General features: G+C 40.1%; 5 protein-coding genes across 6 annotated transcripts in view; 2 read left to right on the forward strand and 3 right to left on the reverse strand.

The window, feature by feature from the left end:
- The window catches only part of LOC104815357 (altered inheritance rate of mitochondria protein 25), a 4,276-nt gene extending 1,854 nt beyond the window's left edge, over positions 1–2,422 (reverse strand). The window contains exons 1-5 of the mRNA XM_010543718.2: positions 2,098–2,422; positions 1,293–1,766; positions 749–835; positions 497–538; positions 352–396 (exon numbers count right to left, since the gene is read on the reverse strand). Of these exons, the coding sequence (XP_010542020.1) occupies positions 352–396; positions 497–538; positions 749–835; positions 1,293–1,766; positions 2,098–2,211 (762 nt within the window). The 5' untranslated portion in view covers positions 2,212–2,422. The remainder of the gene's footprint in view (positions 1–351; positions 397–496; positions 539–748; positions 836–1,292; positions 1,767–2,097) is intronic.
- A 1,262-nt stretch (positions 2,423–3,684) lies between these two features.
- On the forward strand, positions 3,685–4,627 carry LOC104815359. The gene is made up of 3 exons (XM_010543721.1): positions 3,685–4,072; positions 4,240–4,356; positions 4,461–4,627. The coding sequence occupies exons 1-3, from the start codon at positions 3,740–3,742 to the stop codon at positions 4,536–4,538; spliced, it is 528 nt and encodes a 175-aa protein (XP_010542023.1). The 5' UTR covers positions 3,685–3,739; the 3' UTR covers positions 4,539–4,627.
- On the reverse strand, positions 4,600–10,283 carry LOC104815358 (nuclear pore complex protein NUP133). 2 transcript variants are annotated; one of them, XM_010543719.2, is made up of 8 exons: positions 9,998–10,283; positions 9,556–9,680; positions 7,667–9,478; positions 6,643–7,364; positions 6,397–6,549; positions 5,891–6,227; positions 5,702–5,769; positions 4,600–5,251 (listed from the first exon to the last, which is right to left on the reverse strand). In XM_010543719.2, exons 1-8 carry the CDS (start codon positions 10,201–10,203, stop codon positions 4,709–4,711), a joined length of 3,966 nt encoding a protein of 1,321 aa, XP_010542021.1. In that variant the 5' UTR covers positions 10,204–10,283; the 3' UTR covers positions 4,600–4,708. The 2 variants fall into 2 exon arrangements, with proteins under 2 accessions (XP_010542021.1, XP_019058284.1); XM_019202739.1 differs by having other exon boundaries at positions 9,556–9,669; positions 9,998–10,083.
- An 854-nt stretch (positions 10,284–11,137) lies between these two features.
- Positions 11,138–13,589, forward strand: LOC104815360 (50S ribosomal protein L3-2, chloroplastic). The gene is made up of 5 exons (XM_010543722.2): positions 11,138–11,543; positions 12,374–12,583; positions 12,746–12,850; positions 12,932–13,045; positions 13,134–13,589. The coding sequence occupies exons 1-5, from the start codon at positions 11,208–11,210 to the stop codon at positions 13,305–13,307; spliced, it is 939 nt and encodes a 312-aa protein (XP_010542024.1). The 5' UTR covers positions 11,138–11,207; the 3' UTR covers positions 13,308–13,589.
- Positions 13,590–13,871: 282 nt separating this feature from the next.
- On the reverse strand, positions 13,872–17,011 carry LOC104815361. The gene is made up of 3 exons (XM_019202727.1): positions 16,746–17,011; positions 14,016–16,306; positions 13,872–13,963 (listed from the first exon to the last, which is right to left on the reverse strand). Exon 2 carries the CDS (start codon positions 16,195–16,197, stop codon positions 14,062–14,064), a length of 2,136 nt encoding a protein of 711 aa, XP_019058272.1. The 5' UTR covers positions 16,198–16,306; positions 16,746–17,011; the 3' UTR covers positions 13,872–13,963; positions 14,016–14,061.
- Between the last annotated feature and the right edge of the window lie 3,166 nt (positions 17,012–20,177).

Genomic DNA, 20,177 nt, shown 5'->3' on the forward strand with positions numbered 1-20,177 from the left:
ACGGCATTCCTTGATTCATAATGCAATCCTACGGCATTTTCCACCAAACGTCAAAGATCGGAAAATAAGGACCCGATGAACGAACACATGATTTTTGCCTAGAGTTGAAATTTCCGGTGACAATAGTTCCTAGTCCATGCCTTGAACAGCGCTTCATAAAAAGAGTGAAGCCTACAGCAATCAATCAGTTAACAGCTAGTGATGACATGAACACACGATAAGGAGCGGTCCAATAAAAGCTCGGAGACAGGGCATTGGCCATTAAGTTCAAGAATGATACGTAATCGTATAACTATGGAGACGAAAACCACAAGGGATAACTGGAAAATTCGGTTCGAGAAAGAAAAAAACCTGTCTCGCAATAATGTTGCTCTGCTCTCGGATAAACCCCACAGGCTGGCAAGAGAGAAGACATTTCGGAATTCAGAAATTTGATAAACTCAACTCTTTTTTTTTCATAAGTTGGCGAAAAGTAAACCGTCGGGATAAAACTTACTGCACGAGGATAACAAACATCAACTACAGCGTAACGGTTCTCCTGCAATTTCAAAAACAAACATAAAAAAGAACGAAAAAAAACATATCACAAGAAGCTTAGGATGAAAAGCTAAGTAAGAAAAATGTGAAGTTGAATAGAAAGGTAGGTTTTAACAGGTGGGCCAAGAACAGCACGAAGTTTATTCATCGGAAGCAAGCAGCAATATTCGATAGTAACGTAAATACAGGAACAACTGGATGAGAAAATCACCTGCTCAAAACCAAGAACCAGATTTGCCCATTCAATGTCCCTTGTAATCAGCAAATTAGATCGAGCAAGGAGAGGTGCCACCCTTATCTGGAAGTCAGACCGAAGGGACGGAAATTAGAGAAGTCCGAACATTTCAGGAAATGGAAATCAGCGGATGGCGAAAACGTGTATTTCTCAATCGAACAGATTGATACTCGATGAATATCCATCATATACAGAGATCGGAAATATGTTAGATGAAAATGGTTCCGTCCATATAAATGAAGGAACAGCTATATAATTATGGATCTCGAGGGCCAAAGTATAATTGCATACCATCGAAATGAAACTTAACAAAAGGACGCTCTATGTTGCTTAGATTCACATATTGCTATACAGCATCCTCATACACTAGTAGCTAAATAAACAATCTACATATACATGAAATCATATCGATATTAAGATGATGCTGAGTACACAAAAAAAAAAAAAAGAACTGCAAAAAAATATAATGTTTCCCCTTTGAAAAATGATTCAATAGCTAAAGCAAAAGAGAGATATTCACCTCTTCAGATGTTGTCGGCGCCAGAAATCCAGACATGCTCTGACTAACCGGTGGTTGGTCGTATTGGTTTTCCTCTGTTGCTACATTTGAGAACAATTTTCCTTTAGAGGCATTGCCAGGATAACTCCTGTTCTTAGAAACTCTCCGCTTCTCCCTGTCTTTTCTCGTTTTCTTCTCTGTAACCCAAAGTTGAGCCAGAAAGTTCCTGTCCAATCGGTCATCGCTTTCACTGCCATGGCTGAAACATCGGCTTATAGGATATGAAACCCGTTCTCGTCCAGAAGGGCTTCCATGAGAAAGAAATGGCAGAGTATATCTCCAAACGATAGCATTATTGGCTCGAGAATGCATCATTCTGATCCCTAATCCCTCTCGGCATCGGCTACCAGTGCGAATTTCACTCCCTCTCAGCTCATTCCGACCAGCCAATGCACAACCAATGCCTTCTCCCACTCGGTCCAGTGTAATATCACACTGTGAAAGCATCAGATTTGACAACAGAAATCAACAAAAGATTCAGAGGCTACCACCCAAAAGTTGTATGAACAAAGACTTAAAAGAATTATATGCACGCCTAAAAGTCACGAATCCATCAAGGAATCTCCTGCAATGCTAATCACACAGATCCAAGTTTCCAATTTGACACAGACTGTAACCTAACTATATACTCTTCATCCAAGTTCCAATCTTTCATCTATGGCATTACCAAAGGAACGATTTTTCATCACGGGGATGAGGAAACAGAGACGAAATGGGCATTTACGAATTCAAAATCGAGAATGGGCCGAGTTCTAGAGACACGTACGGCGTCGTCCAGAGGAGCGGCGGAGCCAGATATCGCCGACGCAGCATCACGGCGGCGCCAGCAACCGGAGCGAAGAAGAGCGGAGACGGAGGAGCGCCTGGAGAGGTAGTGCATCGTTGAGGGAATCTTCTAGAAACGCCGGGAAGTATCTCGGATGATCGATCCGCCGGTGGAGTAAAGGGAAGGAAAAAAATCGACTTGAGAAAAATAATACTCTCTCTCGTCTCTGTGCAACGATAGTTTTCTTCTCCTTTAAACCGGAGATTCAATAACAATTTCCATGATTGCCATCAGGGGGTGGGCGTTTTGTCTTCAGCTTCGATTCGGTTGAGGAATGATATTTTCCTTTTTATAAAAATTGTATCAAACTATGTTAAATAAATCGTTCATTTTTAGCATTGGTTTGATTCGTAAGGGTATAGTTACATGAATACAGAATAAATACCAAATCATAATATATATATATATATATTGGTACATAATTTTGATTTTAATTCGTTCCTTGTCGGATTCGTTTCGAGAACGATTTATTCAATTCTAAAAAAAATACCAAATTAAAATCCAATATTATTTAGTTCGGTTTCATCCGATTCACTTTTGATCCAGATTAGTTCCAAACTAAATTTTCGAATCGAAGTGTCCATTCTTAATTGATATATTGCTTTAGAAAAATCTTTTTAAATAAATTTTTTTAACTCTTATAAAATAAATGGAATATCGTCAAAAAAGTCAAAAAAATCATATATTCTCTCAAAATTGATGAAAAAATCATGTATTTTTTTTGTTACTAATTAAACTTTATATTTGTTATGATAATCAATAAAACTCTAAATTTTTTAAAAATTTACCAAAAAACCGACGTTTATCAATTCAAACAAAAATGATGATGCTATAATAACATGATTTTTAAATCATGAACATATGACATTATCATTTAAATAATTTATTTATATTAATATATATGCATACATATCTACAATATATATAATTTTAATTAAAAAAAAACATGATGTAAGTAGGTGAACTTTTGTTGTTGATAGACTGTTCTTATTTTTTTATATAGGGTGGGAACTGTAGTCATAACCCTTTGCTCGGAACGTATTCAACTCATTTCAAAAGACCAAGTTTAATTTTTGGGCTTTTTTTTTTCCGTTTTTCGATTTAATTGAATATATATTTTAGTATCAATTAAAACTAGTTCAAAAACATACAGTAAAAATTATATTTTTCTCAAATATATTTTAGTATCAATTATCAATTATGATTTGCTTTGGTTCGATAAATATTTTTTCTCAAGCCTTAAATGGTTAGATATTCATACTATTTTCGACCATATCGGAAACATTTTGTAAAACTAGTTTTAAAACATTGTATAAAACATTGTATTTATAGATATCCGACCAAAGATAGTCTTGTTATAGATATAATACATTTTATAGATTTGAATCAACCTTCCACCTTTACATAAAATATTGGATATTTATTTATTATTAAATAAAATTGTTTTATTATATTTTTAATCGAGTGTTTTTTTCTAATAAGTGAAGAGCGAGAGATGTGTTGGTGGTGCCACGTGGCAATGTAAGATATTTTTTCTTCTCCGATTACGGATAGACGACGACGGATATGGTGTTTTGGGGTAATGCAAAGGTTGAGCTGTATGGCGGTGTCTCTCTCGTCCCTTCCCTCCACGTATTGTCTTGGCCACGGCGAAGAGTTCCGCAACTCGGTCGGAGGTTCGCATGGGTCCCGAGCGATGAACACGAGTCACCGACTCGGACTGAGGAGGAAATTGGTCGTGACTTGTGCGGCCGAAGGGCCCGAGGAAAACACACCGTCGTGGGCGAAACCGGACTCGGACGAGCCACCTCCTTGGGCCAGAGATGAAGGCCGACCCGGACGCACACAAGAAGGAACCTTTGAGATTCCCTTCTTCGTCTATCTCCTCGCCTCCACTATCACCGCCATTGCTGCTGTATGGTTTCTTTCTTTCTCCTTTCCCTTTCTTTGAGAACCCTAACTAATATCTCTTGGACTTGGAGTCCATATTTGGACAATATCTCAACTTTCTATACCCATTTGTGGTTTTTAACCTCAAAAGATGCAATCTTTCTGTGTTTGCGTTTGTGGGTGTGATTGTAGATTGGTTCGGTATTCGAGTACGTGAACAAGAAGCCGGTTTTCGGGGTATTGAGCTCAGACAGCGTCTTCTACACTCCTTTGCTCGGATTCTTCGCCATCACGGGCATCCCGACTTCCGTGAGTTCGATCATTTAAACCTTTCTCCCGCTCTTTCGGTGTTTGGGGTTTCGGATTTAGGGTTTTATGATCTGAACAGAGTGTGCTCTTTCCTCTTCGGACAGGCGTTCTTGTGGTTCAAATCCGTGCAAGCTGCGAACAAGGAAGCAGAAGAACAAGACAGAAGAGATGGGTTTCTTTAGACACCCCCATCTACTTGTGTCCTCCAATATATGCTTTGTTTTGAAGCAATAAGATCCAGAAAAAGCAATCGATGAAACATTTTCACATATGGTTTCGATCCACGAAAGCAATTTTCTCAAAACCCTTTTAGGGTTTTAGTTTAAGTCATGAAAGATTTAGATACCTCACTCTACTCCATGGGCGAAGAGGGCTCCTCTTCAGTCACAACACTGTCCTCTACAGATCCCAACATGACAGCAGTCAACATTAGCTTCCCGGCCTCGGCGAAATCCTTCTGTTGCATCAGAATCGCCTCCACGGAAGAAGTTGAATCATCGCTCATGACCGAAACATCGGGTTTCTCTTGTCTCAGAGGTAGTATCTCTTCGAACCCGCCATCGAAAGTCTCGGCTCGTGTTCCATAACATCTATTTGAAGCCTGGAAGAGCGAAGTGTTCCTTAGATTCTGTAGTGTTTCTTTGTCAGCCCATCCCTCGGTTACGGAGGCTTGATGGAGCCGGTCCCAGTCATCTTGTTCGACGGCATGTCTCCAGCAATCTTCCAGAAGGATCTGATTGTTCCGGAGGAACGATGAGCTTGTCCATGCAAACACTTCGAAGGCCTTTAAAGCTATCCACCGGTTCTGAATACCGAGACAGATCTCTATTAGCTCCTCTGGTCGGAACAGTCGCTGTCTGGCTTCTCCATCGGGAAGAGCTTTAGTTATTTCTTCCTGCCAGGGGTAGAGATTCAATGAGTTAAAGAGAATGTTTATACAGCAGATTTCACAACCATGCTCCTTAATGGTCAGTACTTAGACATCCTTATAATGCTCAATATTAGGGGTGGACATTCAGTTTGGTTGTTTTTGTTCATAAACCAAACCAATCCGAATAATACTTAACCATAACCGAACCGAATCCTATATAAAAACAAATGGTTATGATTTTTATAACCGAAAAGCCGAATCCAAACCGATTATATAAAAATAACCCAAAAAGCCTAAATATCTTTAGAAAATAAGCATTTTTATGAATCCGAACCGAAACCGAATTGAACCCAAACCCAACTGATTCTAACATAAAACCCAAATGGATATAGATTTTCTAAAACCATACCTGAATAAATCCAAACCAAACCCAAACTGAAAACCGAAATACCCACCCGTACACTATATGCATACCTGAAGCTTCAGCAACTTAAGATCAGCTTCCATGCGTTTCACTTTTGATTTGGTATCAGCATCTTTATCTGGAAACAAGAGTTATCATAAAATTTCAGTAAGCAAATTTCGCAGCACAATGAGAAAGATGTAGCATGGATATTCTCCGGAATCTAAGGAAAATATTTTTTGGAAGAATTTTCCTGGAACCTGCCATTGCAGCTATCTTTGAGAGGTTCAGAAATCGCCTCCGATCTGCAACTGTTTGTTTCAGATCTCCATGTCCTGGTACTTTTCTCTCGTCTTCAGTTGTGTTAGACTCCTCATCTTGTGAGAGAGCTAATGCGTGGAGAGTGTCAGAGGCAGATGAGAATTGATGAATGAACACTTCATGAAGCCACAACAGATCTGGATGTCGCTTTAGGAAGATTAAAAGCTCTTCCTGGAATTCTTCCCCGAGCCTTAGAAGCTTGGAAAATTGCTTCATCTCATGAAGTTGCTTGAACACAAAGTAACTAAACCCTCCTTGAGGCCCCACGCCTTCGTGCTGCACAGAAATCGGTAAGCAGGGATTAAGCGGGTAAGAAAAAGTTGAGAGCAGTCCTGAGAAAGGCCAAAATAGTTTCATGTATCACATAACGATATTGAAAAATGCTCAGTTCTGCCACAAAAATCATAGTTCATGCAAACAGAAATCTGAATTATGAAGCTCTTACCATTAAGTTTCTAAGCAGCATTGTATCGTTCAGATCAAAACATATCCTCCACATAATCTTGTAGCCTTCATGTCGTTTCGCAATGGAAAGCAAATTTGAACAGTGCTTTCTTATTATATCTTCACCTACGCTTTCATTTCTTTCATAGATGCCCTACAGATACAAACCAGTTCATGCAACAATTCAGTACAATTCAACACAAACATAGACCGCAGAGCAAAAAAACGGAAGTTAATAAATGCTAACCTGGTAACCTGCTTCTGCAAACACTCTTGCTTGTTGATAAAGACAATCAAAAAGGGTATCCCGCCAAGTCCAGTACTTATGGAGCAAACCTTTATTCTCTTCTCCTCTCTCGAATACTGCTGTGGTAGAACCAGCACATGCCTCGAGTAAAACTTCAGTAAGCACTTCTAGATGCATGTATATATCTGATTTAGCTGACATATCAAGTCCAGATGCCTCAGTCAACAGCTGAAGCATAAACGAAGCAACACGCCATACTCCATTACATACAACAGACCGATACCGCCAAGGAGTTAAACCCTCAAGTGGTGGATACCACATCTGGTGCTCGTTTCTGTAAGCTAAGGCAGTTCGGAGAATTGTGACACATACGTTTGAGAGCTCGCAAGCTCGTTGCACATGAATCCCCAGGGTTTGATCTGGGTTGACTATGTATTCTAGTTGCTTGTCCAGGCAATAAAATACTTCCTCAAGTTCAGAGACCTTACTGTAGAACACTTCAGCATTGTCCCTATCCATCAAAAGAACTGTATTTCGACGGGTTCTCTCACCCACCAATTGAATAAGATCCCAAAGGGCACAAAGAACTTGGATTTCTGTTCCAGCATGCGGCGATCCAAATCCAGCAGAGCGGCTTTGACTAACTGAGCTTTGCAGTTCCCGCAGTTGAATCATTGCAGCAAGTTTTTCACCATTTTCCAGAATAATTTGCAAAGAATGTCCTGTCAAAAAAAGACATGTAAGCATTGGCTGTAAATCATAATGCCAACTTTATTTGAAATTGAGAGGGAGGGGAGCAGGAGCAGCACATGTTGACCGGATCGTCTTAGTTTCAAACTTTACATTATTCATGAAATCACTGTCTGATCTTTATGAATAAATTACTCAGAATGTCGTGATGTATCTTTAAGCATCAAAATCAAACTAAAATAAAACTTACGTGAAAACATGTGCGACAGGGTAATAAAGCAGAGATCATGCCCAAATCGTATAATTAAAGCAAATAAAAGATTAAGATCAGTACTCTGTTTAGAACACAACTCCTCGTGGCATTTGGATAGAGCAAGAAAGTGCAGAAATTTCTCATGCTTCTGTTGTTTCTCGATGAGTTGCGCAGATATAACAGCCATGGCCACTATTTCAGCACCTCTAGTAGTTGTCCAGTGTTTAGCTAAGGTGTCAACAATAGATTTGCTTTTGCGAGCAAAAACACTGGCCTCTCCATCTCTATCAAATGCTCCTGATTGACGAAGCTTCTCCAAGGATCCATCGACATTTCCAGACAACAGAAAATCTTCAAAGAGTTGACCAAGCAAAGCTTCTGATTCTTCATCTCGGGCTGTCCGACGTGTAATCCCACTCATTAAACCTTTCTCTTTGTCTCCAGTACCTGGTGAATCAGAACTAGCCCTTCTAGCATCGATACTGACATCATATGACATGTTCCTTGCCTCTTCTCGAGGAGATCTTTCATTAGAGCTCCCTTTGCGTGACAAACTTCGCTCTGGAGGTTCAACTCCACCAAGAACAACTGCTTTCTCAGGTATCGCCCACACTCCAGCTTTCTCAGTTAGCACAGTCCACACACCATATTCACTTTTATCGGTGGAGGAAAGAACTGAAGCATCCACGACCTTTCCAGCATCATAAGGTAGATCGAACTTATATAGCCGTGTAGAGCTACCATGACAGTAGCAGACGGTAGCGGTTCCATCACCAGAAAGTATTATAGCCGATCCTGGGGGTCTGCCACCAACTCTCAGTCTCATAGAGAATAAGAAGTCTTTATTTTCCACTCTTGCTTTTGGGATTATTACTTGGATTGGAGCTCTTTTCTGCAGAACCCGTTCCGCTCCCCCATCAGCAATTTCCATCTCGGATTTATGTTGCAGGGTTAAAAGAGAATACTGTGTGTAGCTTGAACTGCTAGCCCGATCCATGCAGATAGTAGCGACAAGAATAGTGATCACTTTACCCTGGCCATCCACCTGCAGATCTAAAGGCCAAATTTGCTTTTGACTAGCTAAATCTCTCTTGATACCCGAATCACCATCAGTGCCGACAATTTCATGATGCCAAAGTTTCAACGCGGTTAAATCAGGATAAGGCTCAATACTAAAACACTGTATCTCACTATCTGTCAATAGGAAAAATTCCCTACTAGACTCTGTCACTGACGAATGAGGAAAACGCCATATCAGAGACCTTGGATAACCCTCGGTTAAGGAAGGTGGGCTAGTGTCCAGATGTACTTGATTGATGTTAATGCTAGAGGGACTACAAGTAAATTGCCACAGCTCTCCATTGGAGCTGCATGCAAGAGCAACACAAACACGCTCACTTGTAGCAACTGCAGTAGTAATTAAAGAATTAAAATCACTTGATCCTGGTCTACTGCCTCTAAGCTCATTGATTTGGTGCTGGCTGAATGAAGAAAGCTTTCTACCGGCACGCGAAGAATACACATCAGCTGCATCAGAAGATCTGACACTGGTAACAGGACCGACTTCCCCCCCAGCAAAGACGTCTGGCCAATATACAATAGCACGGTTTTTTCTGTTACACATCACAATACCCACAGAACTGCTCGGTCGAGCAACCCTGTTTGGCGCACCAACAGAACTATCCCAACCAACAATACTAATCAACCAGTTTTTACTGTCTTGCACAACACTACCAGACTCTCCTGTGGCTAGAACAAGAGAAGGAAGTTCTAAGACAACACATTTTTTTGATGGCAGAGTTGCCGAGTAACTCCATACGAAAAGTTTACTTCCAATGATAAACCAAGCAAGACAAGTTTCCTTATCCATCCCACCAGAAGCACAAGCAACACCTGGAGAACAACAAGCAAAACTAAGTGCATATTCTCCTTCAGAGAAACTGCATCACTAAATGCGAGAGAGTACCAACCAGGAATACTATTCTTATAGAAGTTCGTCTGCTCATCACGGACCAATTGAGGAAACTCTCCTACGAATACAGGCTTTGTTGGATCCGTGTCATCTCCTTTTTCACCTTTGTTGGCTGGAGAAATTCTTGGCACAACAGCAATAAATACATAAATTTAGTCTCCAATTCGATCCTACATAAGAAATAATCTCTCTCCGATCCATATTGACACCCTTAAACAAGCCACCAAGAAAACATAAAAGGAAGCAAACAAGCAAGAAATCCAAAGACCAACCGCATTTCGCTGTCCTGTTTATGATGCAGACAATGAAATCATTATATAAAACGAAAATTTTGGAAACACAACCTCAGAAACCTTACTAGAAGTCCAGCAACACTGTGATCCTCACGTCTGAAAAAATTCAAAATGTAAACACTCTCTTTACGGGATGCATGATGATACCTGGCAAGAACGGATAAGCGAGGTGCAGAAGGAACTGGGGTTCCAGTGCTGGGCCGACCAGGGATGAGATTGTCGGTGTAAGCCTGTCTCCGATTGTCGACGGCCGCCGGAGTGGCGGGAGAATCCGGCTGAGGGACACTGCGGCGTGGGTTTCTGTCTTTGCGAGAGCTAAGGTTAGCTCTTTTCGTCGTCAATGGCGAGAACATTTTTCACAGATTGCTCTCCGACCTGCGCACAACAGAGGGAAAGGGGGTTTAGGGTTTTGTGTGAAGAAAATTTTGAAATGTGTCGTGAAATCAGAAGGTGAATGACGATCGTCTGTTCGGTTCAATCGACAATCGGCCCGAAATTTGATCTCATTGGTTTACTCCGGTTCGATTTCGGTTTAGGGTGATAACCGACTGCGCTTGGTGATTCATTCATTTCGCATCGAAGACCATTTCTTCCATAGACCGGAAAAGAACAAGAATTTACAAGTTTGAGTGATATAAAAACTCAAAATAAAGTTATCATCCAGAGATAATGCATGGTATATAATGTAGCATTACATAAATTACAAGAAAAAAAATAGCTTTTGTGATTTTATTATCATTATTTGATTTTTATTAAATTTTAATCTATTATTCAATTTTTAAAATTTTTTATTGTCTATATATCCTATTCATGCACCTTTTATCATCTTTTTAAATTTTACATATTCAAATGAAAGTATTTATCCATAGGATTATTAAAATTTAAAAATAAAATATGCGGTATTAGTACGTGTAAATGGACTTATACTTTTTTATTATGATATTTGAGTGTGTCTTTTTTCTTTGTTACATTTCATTTAAATGTAACGTGGTACTAGTAAGTGACTTATAATTTGTTCGCTTACAAAATATTTTAAAAGGGAATATAATAAATTTTATATTATGTGGTACTAGTCAAGAAGATGGATGAATGTAGTTCTTATTAAATAATAGGACGGTTAATCCTCTGATTATTGGGGAATTATTAAGCTAAACTTCAATTATTATGGATATAAGCTCAGGCCCAAAACATAAACAGGGCCCAGCTTATACAATTATTATTTTCAATTTATAATAAATAATAACAGAAGGAACCCTCTTCCAGCCTCAGAAGCTTTGCCTTGCAAACGCTGCGTGTTTCTGAAACCCTGCGCAAATTCCTTCTCCCTCCGCCACTGAAGGTTGCTCCGACCGTAATCATGGCGGGCGGACGGAGAGGTCTCATCTCTCGGCTCACCCACTTCATCTCTCTCCAGCCGCCAACTCCATCGCTTCCCTCTCAAACTAGCTTCTTACTTCTCCGGAGATTCTGCGCCGAGGCGAGTATTGTTGAGACCCCCACACGGATCATCGAGGCGATGCCCGGCGTCATGGCCCCCAGCTCCAGACGCACCGGAATTATAGCTGTCAAGTGCGGGATGACGGCTCTCTGGGACAAATGGGGATCTAGGGTTCCTGTTAGCATCTTGTGGGTCGATGACAACATCGTCTCTCAGGTCAAAACCGTTGACAAAGAAGGCATCTTTGCGCTCCAGGTAACTCCAATGGTTATAACTTCATTTCTGCTTTCTGGGTCGAGACATTCATTGATTGCAAGTCCTAGGATTTGATGGCTTGATTTATGCGAACGGAACCTAGTTTCTCGGCTCACCCACTTCATCTCTCTCCAGCCGCCAACTCCATCGCTTCCCTCTCAAACTAGCTTCTTACTTCTCCGGAGATTCTGCGCCGAGGCGAGTATTGTTGAGACCCCCACACGGATCATCGAGGCGATGCCCGGCGTCATGGCCCCCAGCTCCAGACGCACCGGAATTATAGCTGTCAAGTGCGGGATGACGGCTCTCTGGGACAAATGGGGATCTAGGGTTCCTGTTAGCATCTTGTGGGTCGATGACAACATCGTCTCTCAGGTCAAAACCGTTGACAAAGAAGGCATCTTTGCGCTCCAGGTAACTCCAATGGTTATAACTTCATTTCTGCTTTCTGGGTCGAGACATTCATTGATTGCAAGTCCTAGGATTTGATGGCTTGATTTATGCGAACGGAACCTAGTTGCTGTTTCTCTTTTAAACCTTGGACTTTTGTATTTGATTCGCGTGCTACTGATGTTTACGAGTGGGAATGATTTAGCGCGACTCTATAGGTTACAACTATATATAAACGATGGGCTTCTTCTGTTCTGTCCAATTCATCATAACAAGTTCAATGCTTAACTGTAGATATCTTCCTTAAATTCTTGCTTTAGGCGAAAGTGAATGTCCTGTAATCTCTTACAGTAGGGCTTTTCAGATGAATTGGGTCTCTTAGTTATGTTTTTTCCTTAGCATAGGGGGTAATAATGTGATTGGCATATGCTGTTAACTAGATTGGATGCGGGCAAAAGAAAGCTAAGCATCTGAGGAAGCCGGAGGTTGGCCATTTCAGAGCTCAAGGTGTGCCGTTAAAGAGAAAGTTGAGGGAGTTTCCCGTGACTGAAGATGCTCTTCTTCCTGTTGGTACTTGTATTGGCGTCCGCCATTTCGTTCCAGGACAGTATGTTGATGTCACTGGAATCACGCGGGGGAAAGGTTTTCAGGTGAAACTGCTCTTGCTGCTGTAGGCTTTTGATATTCCGTGTTTCTTGCGTTTTGGTACACAGAGAACAATCTTGTTTAGAACTGAGGGTGATTGATCAGGGATAGTATTACCATATTGATACGAGGCAATGCTTACATGAGTGTAATATATATACTTGTAGGGAGGGATGAAGAGATGGGGGTTCAAAGGGATGCCCGCATCACATGGTGCATCATTGTCCCATCGAAGTATCGGGTCTACTGGTCAAAGAGATGCACCTGGGAAGGTACTAGAGTTCTTTACTGAACACAACCAAGGGTGTGTATTGAGTCAGAATCACTGACCAAACCATACATTGAATGAACAGGTATTCAAGGGCAAAAAGATGCCGGGGCGAATGGGAGCAAAGCAAAGGACAGTTAAGAACGTATGGGTTTACAAAATCGATCCTGCTAGGAACCTGATGTGGGTGAAAGGACAAGTATGTTTTGCTACTTGTGAACTGAACTTGATACACTATCACGGAAACATCCATCCATCATACATGAGTCTCGTCTGTGCGCATGCAGGTTCCTGGTGCAGAAGGCAATTTCGTGTTCATAAAGGATGCGTGGTACAAGAAACCTGACATCTCAAAGCTTCCTTTCCCGACGTTCTTAACCACGGAAGACGAGGATCCCTCAGAAGTAGGACCGATGGTGGCAGATCTCGGGGATGTAGATCCGTTCATGTTGGGAGATTGATGAAAATGGTTGGTTTGTTATCCATTGCACCGAGGGAAGAAGGCCTGAAGTTCTTTTTTATGTTGTTAGGACTGGTTGATGAATAGAGAGACGGAGCGGTCTCGCCTTCTTTAGTCATATAATACTTTCCCTTTTGCGTTTGCACTACTTTGTGTTGAATAAAGTAGGCGCGGGTGTTTCGGTTCGGTTTGGTTCTTTGGAACGGAAGCATACCGAACTGAAAATTTTGGTATTTTTTTCAAACCATACCATTCAAAATTTTCGAACGGTATTATTTTTATAGAATCGAATTTTAGAATATCGAAAGAATTGAACCGTTAAAATTCTAAACCAGATATCCAAAACGTACACCCCTAAGATTTATGTTTTATGTTTTATGTTATAAACAAAATTTTTTGGGGGTTATGTTATAAACAAATGACAACATTGACAAGTAATGTGCTCCGCTGAGTTATGGTTTGGATTATATTAAGAAGAAAGAAAGAAAAACGTGAAAATATGCACAAGTGACAAACCTTTGACGACAGTGAAGATCTACATTTATAATTGGTGGAGCTTTGCGAATCACCACAAGGTGGTTTAACAAGAACAAGAACGAACAAAAACACAAAAGCTCCAGTGGATACGACAGAAGCTTGTGTTTCCTTTCACATTAATCGTGAAATCTGCTTCCTGTTGGATACTCAAACTCAGAAGTGAAAAGAAGGACCGTTACATGTGTGTGTTTTTAACCAATCTTCTGTAACTGTAAGCCTCAAACCTGAATCTCTGTCTCTCCCTCCTGCAGGAACAACGGTTGATCGGTTAAACCTCCCGTCTCGAGCAACTCTTCGGGTATCGCAGCCGGGTCCAAGTCCCAGCAGTTTCCGGGCAATCCGCTACTCTCTTGTCTTAGAAACCATGATGGCACTTGATGCGAAAACCGCAACATCTCCCTCCTCGGTATCCATCTCTTGCTCTTGCTTCTTCGGTATACAGTCTTGAATCCTTCCAGTCTGTACAGCGGAACAACGCACACCCCCAACTCTTCGGTGTAGTCATCAAGAATCTCAACCATTTCGTATCGGTGCCTCACTTCGTCCGGGGTTGATCTGTTCCAGTTAGGGGACCAGTCCCTGTACACGGCCCATATCTCTCCGGTTTTGGGGAATATTCTCACACAACCACCCCTCCCCGTCTTCTTGCCTTTCAAGAGATGGGAAAAGATGTTCACTTGTTCAACTATGTCAGTGTTTCGTATCCTGAAATGCCCACAAGATTTTACAAAACCGTAATCCACCCATTTCGTGGACCCAAACTCGGCATCGGTTTTGGAACTCAAGTAGCCTATGTCGATCTTGAACGGTTGAACCGAGAATACCTCCCGAACCATGCAGTACAAGCGTGGCATGCCGTCATCTTCATCATAAATTGCCCATATTTGTCTAGGCTGGAAGCAATCCTCTGACCTGTTTTTATCAAAATCATGGAAGTCAGGGTCTGGAACTGTCATTGTTACTGGCCCGTTTGTTTTCCGTACTAATTGCTGACCCGGGGAAACAGAATTTCCAGCCGCGGAAGCATCTCCAACCTTGGAGGACACAATACCTTTTTCATCAAGCAGTGTCCTGTTTTCTGTAGTTACTGCCTCCGAAGCCAATCTCGTGACGTCTAGTTTCTGCCGAATATCTGCCCTTGCTTTGTTAATCAATAGCTCACGGGTATCCAGTGCTGATGGTGCAGCAGACCATCGTCTGGTTGAAAAATATCTTTGGCCGGGGAGTTTAAAATCTTGTCCCACGTGCCTATCAGTATTTGTTGTTCTTAATTCTGAAGTAGATTTCGAACTGTATTCATCATATCCATTGCCAGAAAAACCCGAAACAAGCTTTCTCTTCTTCTCAGTTCTGCTGACCTTAATTGCTGAAGCATCAGTAAACCCATCAGATGAATGTATCATCAGAGCAGCAGCCGTGCTTTTCATTGAAAACGTCCCGTTAGAACCCTCCTTGACCTTTCTGCTTCCTCTAGAGACAACTCCATTGCGGAGTTTATAGCCATATCCATCCAGCATTGAGGGCATACCGCTAGAATCCATATTCCTTGGAGTGGTTCCCGTGTATGAATTCCATCCAAAGGACCCGTTCATAACATAATCATATCCATGTCCAGGATTGTGACCTCCGAAATACGTGGAACTGGTAGGCATGTGTGTGACATCATCATAACCATGACCTCCATAGCCATTACTTGGTGTATGAGATGAAGCCGCATAGTGAAAGGAGGCACTAACAGGAGCAGGCCCAGTCTCCACCGCGATAAAGACTCCACGGCAGTTCTTACATGAAAGCCTCTTATTCACATACTTCCGAAGATACTCATACTGAACTTTGCAAGATGTGCATACGGTCCAGAAAGTGTCAACTCTTTCCGAGGCTGGTGGACAGAAATCGAATCCCGCAACCCCAGACACATACTCTGAGCTCTTCTTTTGAACAGCCATGGAGTCGATGTGTTTCTTTCTTTTGTAATAAAAAGAGCTTTTCTCGAACTCGTTTGACAAGAAAGTCCACGCATCAGATATGAGTTGGAACGCCCCATCAGCTCCGATACATTTGTTCTTATCGGGATGGAGCATTATGGCCATCTTCTTGTGCTGTTTCTTCACTTCCCTTTTGCCAGCTGAGGGTTTCAGTCCAAGAATTGCGTAATAATCAATTTCACTATCGCGTCTACTCTGCGAAGCAATATGAACATCGAAAGTCTCCACCATCTGTGATATGCCCTCCAAGCCGGGAAACAGAGACCTAGCCTTCAATGCATAATTCCTTGCGCCATTAAAATCTTTTTCTATGAATCTCCTCTCAGCCATCTGTTTGGCTCTGAAAGCTTCCTCTTCATATGGGTCCATGTAGAATCAGATCAGTTCACGATCAACCTCCCCGAAAAGAAAACTAGGACTGTTCAGGAAAGCTCAAAACCACAAGACTTTCCATTTATAAGCACCAGAGGATCATTATCTGCAAGCATTCAAGAGAACATCATTAATCTTTTCTACCGCCGGAAAAGATCCGTTACGGAAGCTAACAGCCGAACCGGAAAGCAAAACCCGATTAGCCAACACACAGCTTTTGACTCAATGGGTACATAAATCATACTCAGATTCAGGATCAAGGCTTTCATTACCAACTCAAGGTGGGAAAGGGTTAATTGCCCATGTCGAACTCAAATTATCTAATTTTTCTCCGCATTCCGAGAATTTTCCAGTGGCCAAAAAGGTACAACGTCGAATGCGAGCCATTAACTTACTCAATGAACAAACACGAAACCCCGCTTTGAGGATTTAGCATAAAAAACTCACTCTAGATTTGCTAATTTCTCAAGCTAGAAACCCACGATCAAGCACTAGCAAAACACCAAATTTAATAAAGAGAAACAGAAAACAACTTGAGATCTTACTCATATTTGCCCAGAAATCGAAACAAGGCCACGAATAGATCTCTGCAAGTTCTTCCTCTCCAAGCTCGAGAATATCAAACCCTTGGCCAAATCCAAGCGAAGAAGTACGAAACCCTTCACGGATTTTGTGTCTAACGGTTACACTACAGTAAAATAACCGAATGAATCGCCGGCGAAAAGCTCGACAATTGCCGTCGATCGGCGATCGGAAATTTAGGGAAATTAACGATAAATAAAAAATAGGGAAATTATTTGATTTGTGTAATTTTGCCGGTGAAAGTGGAAATAGGCTTTGCGCATATTTCTCTTAATTATATATAAGATTTCTTATATTCCTTTTCCCTTTTACAATTTTTGTAATTAATTAACTTTTTAAATTAGAAGACACCTACCAATACCACATTACATTTAAACGAAATAAAATAAAGTAACATAGCATACTCAAATATCATAATCAAAGACATATAAAGTCGATTTGCGCGTAACAATACCATATTTTTTTATATTAAAATAACATTTTCGATTTGAATATATCAATTTAAAATAATATTTAATTATATCATATTTTAAAATTAGACAAAGTTAAAGAAAAAATGAAAATAATTGAATATTAATAAAATTTTGTTTAAATCAAACTAAATAGATATAACTATTTGGAAACTAAAATTTTAATTTTAAAATAAGTAAACCAAAACCCAATAAAAATCAAATATCTAATCTTAATTAACACGAAGATTAAAATATACAAAAAAAAATAAACCATTTTTTAAAGACATTACAATCTTTCAGAAATTTATTGGTAAAGTTTATTTTTAATAAATAACATATTATTACATGATCAAAGACGAAGCATATATATATATATATATATATATAAATAATAAATGTATCGATCTCTCAGTAACAATTTGTAATTTTTGTGTATACAGCTTGGCCATGTGATCCTTTAACAATTTATTCCATTAAAAACCTTTATTATTGTTTGGTAATTAGTATATGAGAATTGGGTGAAGAATTCATTTTCCTGTTTTTTAGTATTTATTTCTTAATTTTTATTATTTATTTATATATAATACTTAAAGAAAAAGAAAATATTAATTCAGAACTGAAGAAAAGTATTGTTCATAAACCAAACACTTAACAAGGCTATCGAATTGCGTAAAATTCTAAGGCTTTGGAGACAAGAGGATCGTAATAATATGCTAAATTTGAGTGAAAGATGTATCTATATTTTTTTATACATTACTCCAAAAAAAATGTAGAGAAAACTATCTATACGGGTTTATATTTTAAATTATTTTCAGGGATGTTAATTTTGGTCTAAAGTTGGAAAGTTCGGTTTGAGTATCTCCAAAAAAATATCAAATTTCGGATCTAAATTTATAAATCTAATAAAATTTAGATTCGACCCAATCTAACCCCGAATATGAGTCATGTATGGTCGGATTTCGTATTTGGTTTTATAAACTCTAAAATTCAGAACGATCCAAACCCTAACTCAAAACTCTCGAATCGAATACGGATTCGGATCAGGCCGGATCGGACCTACCCTTGACAACCTTTTTTCATACTTTTTTTCATAATTCTTTTTTTTCTTTTAGTTTTTTTTTATAAACGTAAATCTTATATATACTATATGTTCTTACATAAACCTACCACACTCAAGCAGTAGCAGTACACAGACAAACATAGTGATCAGCCCCACGATGGAATATAGAAGTTCCAATACATAACACAAAAATACTTATAGATTTACCAATCCGCTAGATAGGTTCAAAGTAACGGAACCAAGTTGAGAGCAGCGAGTCCTCGAGATTGCTCGTCTTCCAATCGTCCCGGATAGAAGTCAGTTTTTTTTCATGTGGTGAGGAGGATTTCCTTGGCAAGTATCATGTAGTCTAGTGTTTCTTTCTTTCCAAATGACATAAATCGCCCCTTGGAAGAGAAATTTGACCATTAGTTGCAAGCATCTGTCAGAGGTGGTTTCTTCTGCCCAAATTATATAGCCTAATAACGATTCTGCCCAATGTACCTGAAGAGTTGAATGCTGGAAGAGAAATGCCCATATTGAGGCAGAATAACCGCAACGGAAAAATAGGTGATCAGTTGATTCCCGCTCAGTGTCGCAAAGTAGACAAGATTTCGGTACATCCAAACCCCATGCCTGGAGTCGGTCTATGGTTGGCAATCTATTCTTGACAGCTAACCAAGAGATGAAAGAATGCTTCGGTACAGAGAATCGAAACCAGATTGCCTTTCTCCAACTCACCATTGACATGGAAGAGAAAGTATGGTCCCACGCAGTAGCTGTAGAGCAAACACATACTCTTCTAATTTCTCCACAGCAACAACTTGGAGGCAACTAAGGGATACATCTGCCTAGGTGGAGTGTCATCCTATGGTGTGGTTCAAGCAGGCGACGCCCAGAAACACTTTCATACATTGGATGGTGATGCAAGAAAGGCTGCCGACTAGGGATCGTCTACTTCGATGGAACATTGTGCAAATTGCAACCTGTGTTCTCTGCAATCGCGAGGAGGAATCACACGATCACCTATTTTTCTGCTGCCCATTCAGTTTGGAGGTGTGGTTACGATAGGCAATGAGAGTTTGGCGAACCCCCCCTCCCCCCTCCCCCCGAACTTGTCCGCTACTCAGACTTGGTTAGCGACCATTCCGGCAGACGACGATGACAGAAGGAATATTATTGGTAGAATTCTTGTCCATGAGGTGATATACGAATTGTGGAGAGAACGTAACAACCATTTATTCACAAACAAAACTGTCTCAACGCCCCTACTCAACATCAGATTGGATCAAGCAATCCGCGGAAAACTCCTTGCGCTACAGGACAGACAAAATTCTGCAAATAACTCTTTATTGTATAAATGGTATCTACTCATTCTCCCACGGTATTCAGAGATGTAGGCAAATATAGACAAAGGCTCGAGATATATTTTTTCCCTTTTGGGTTCTTTAGCAATCTGCTTGTAAAGCTTGGTAGCTTGAAATGTGGATCTTGGATCCTGGTAACTGTATCACTATTTTTTTATTAATATACACTCAAATTTCATTAAAAAAATGACGACCAGTAAAAGTAGAGGTGTAAAACAGGTCGGTCTGGCCCAGCCCAACTCGGGTCGTTCCGATCTGGAAAATTTTTAGTTCAGCCCAACTCGACCTGTTTTTTAGCGAGCCATAAATATATCAGCCTAACTCATATCGTCTTAGCTTTTTAAAAAAATATTTAAATATTTAAAATATAATAAAAAAAATTAGACAAAAACAAACTAAATATGTATTAAAAAAAAATATAATTTGTATATAAAAATATTTTAAAATATATAAAAATATTAAAATTAAAAAAATATTTTTTTTGGCCCGCGAACCAGTCTGGCTCGTGCCGAGTCGTGATGGGCTGACTCATTTGGT

The sequence above is a fragment of the Tarenaya hassleriana genome, unplaced genomic scaffold (genome assembly GCF_000463585.1).
Source record: "Tarenaya hassleriana unplaced genomic scaffold, ASM46358v1 Cleome23, whole genome shotgun sequence".
NCBI classification, from domain to species: Eukaryota; Viridiplantae; Streptophyta; class Magnoliopsida; order Brassicales; family Cleomaceae; genus Tarenaya; species Tarenaya hassleriana.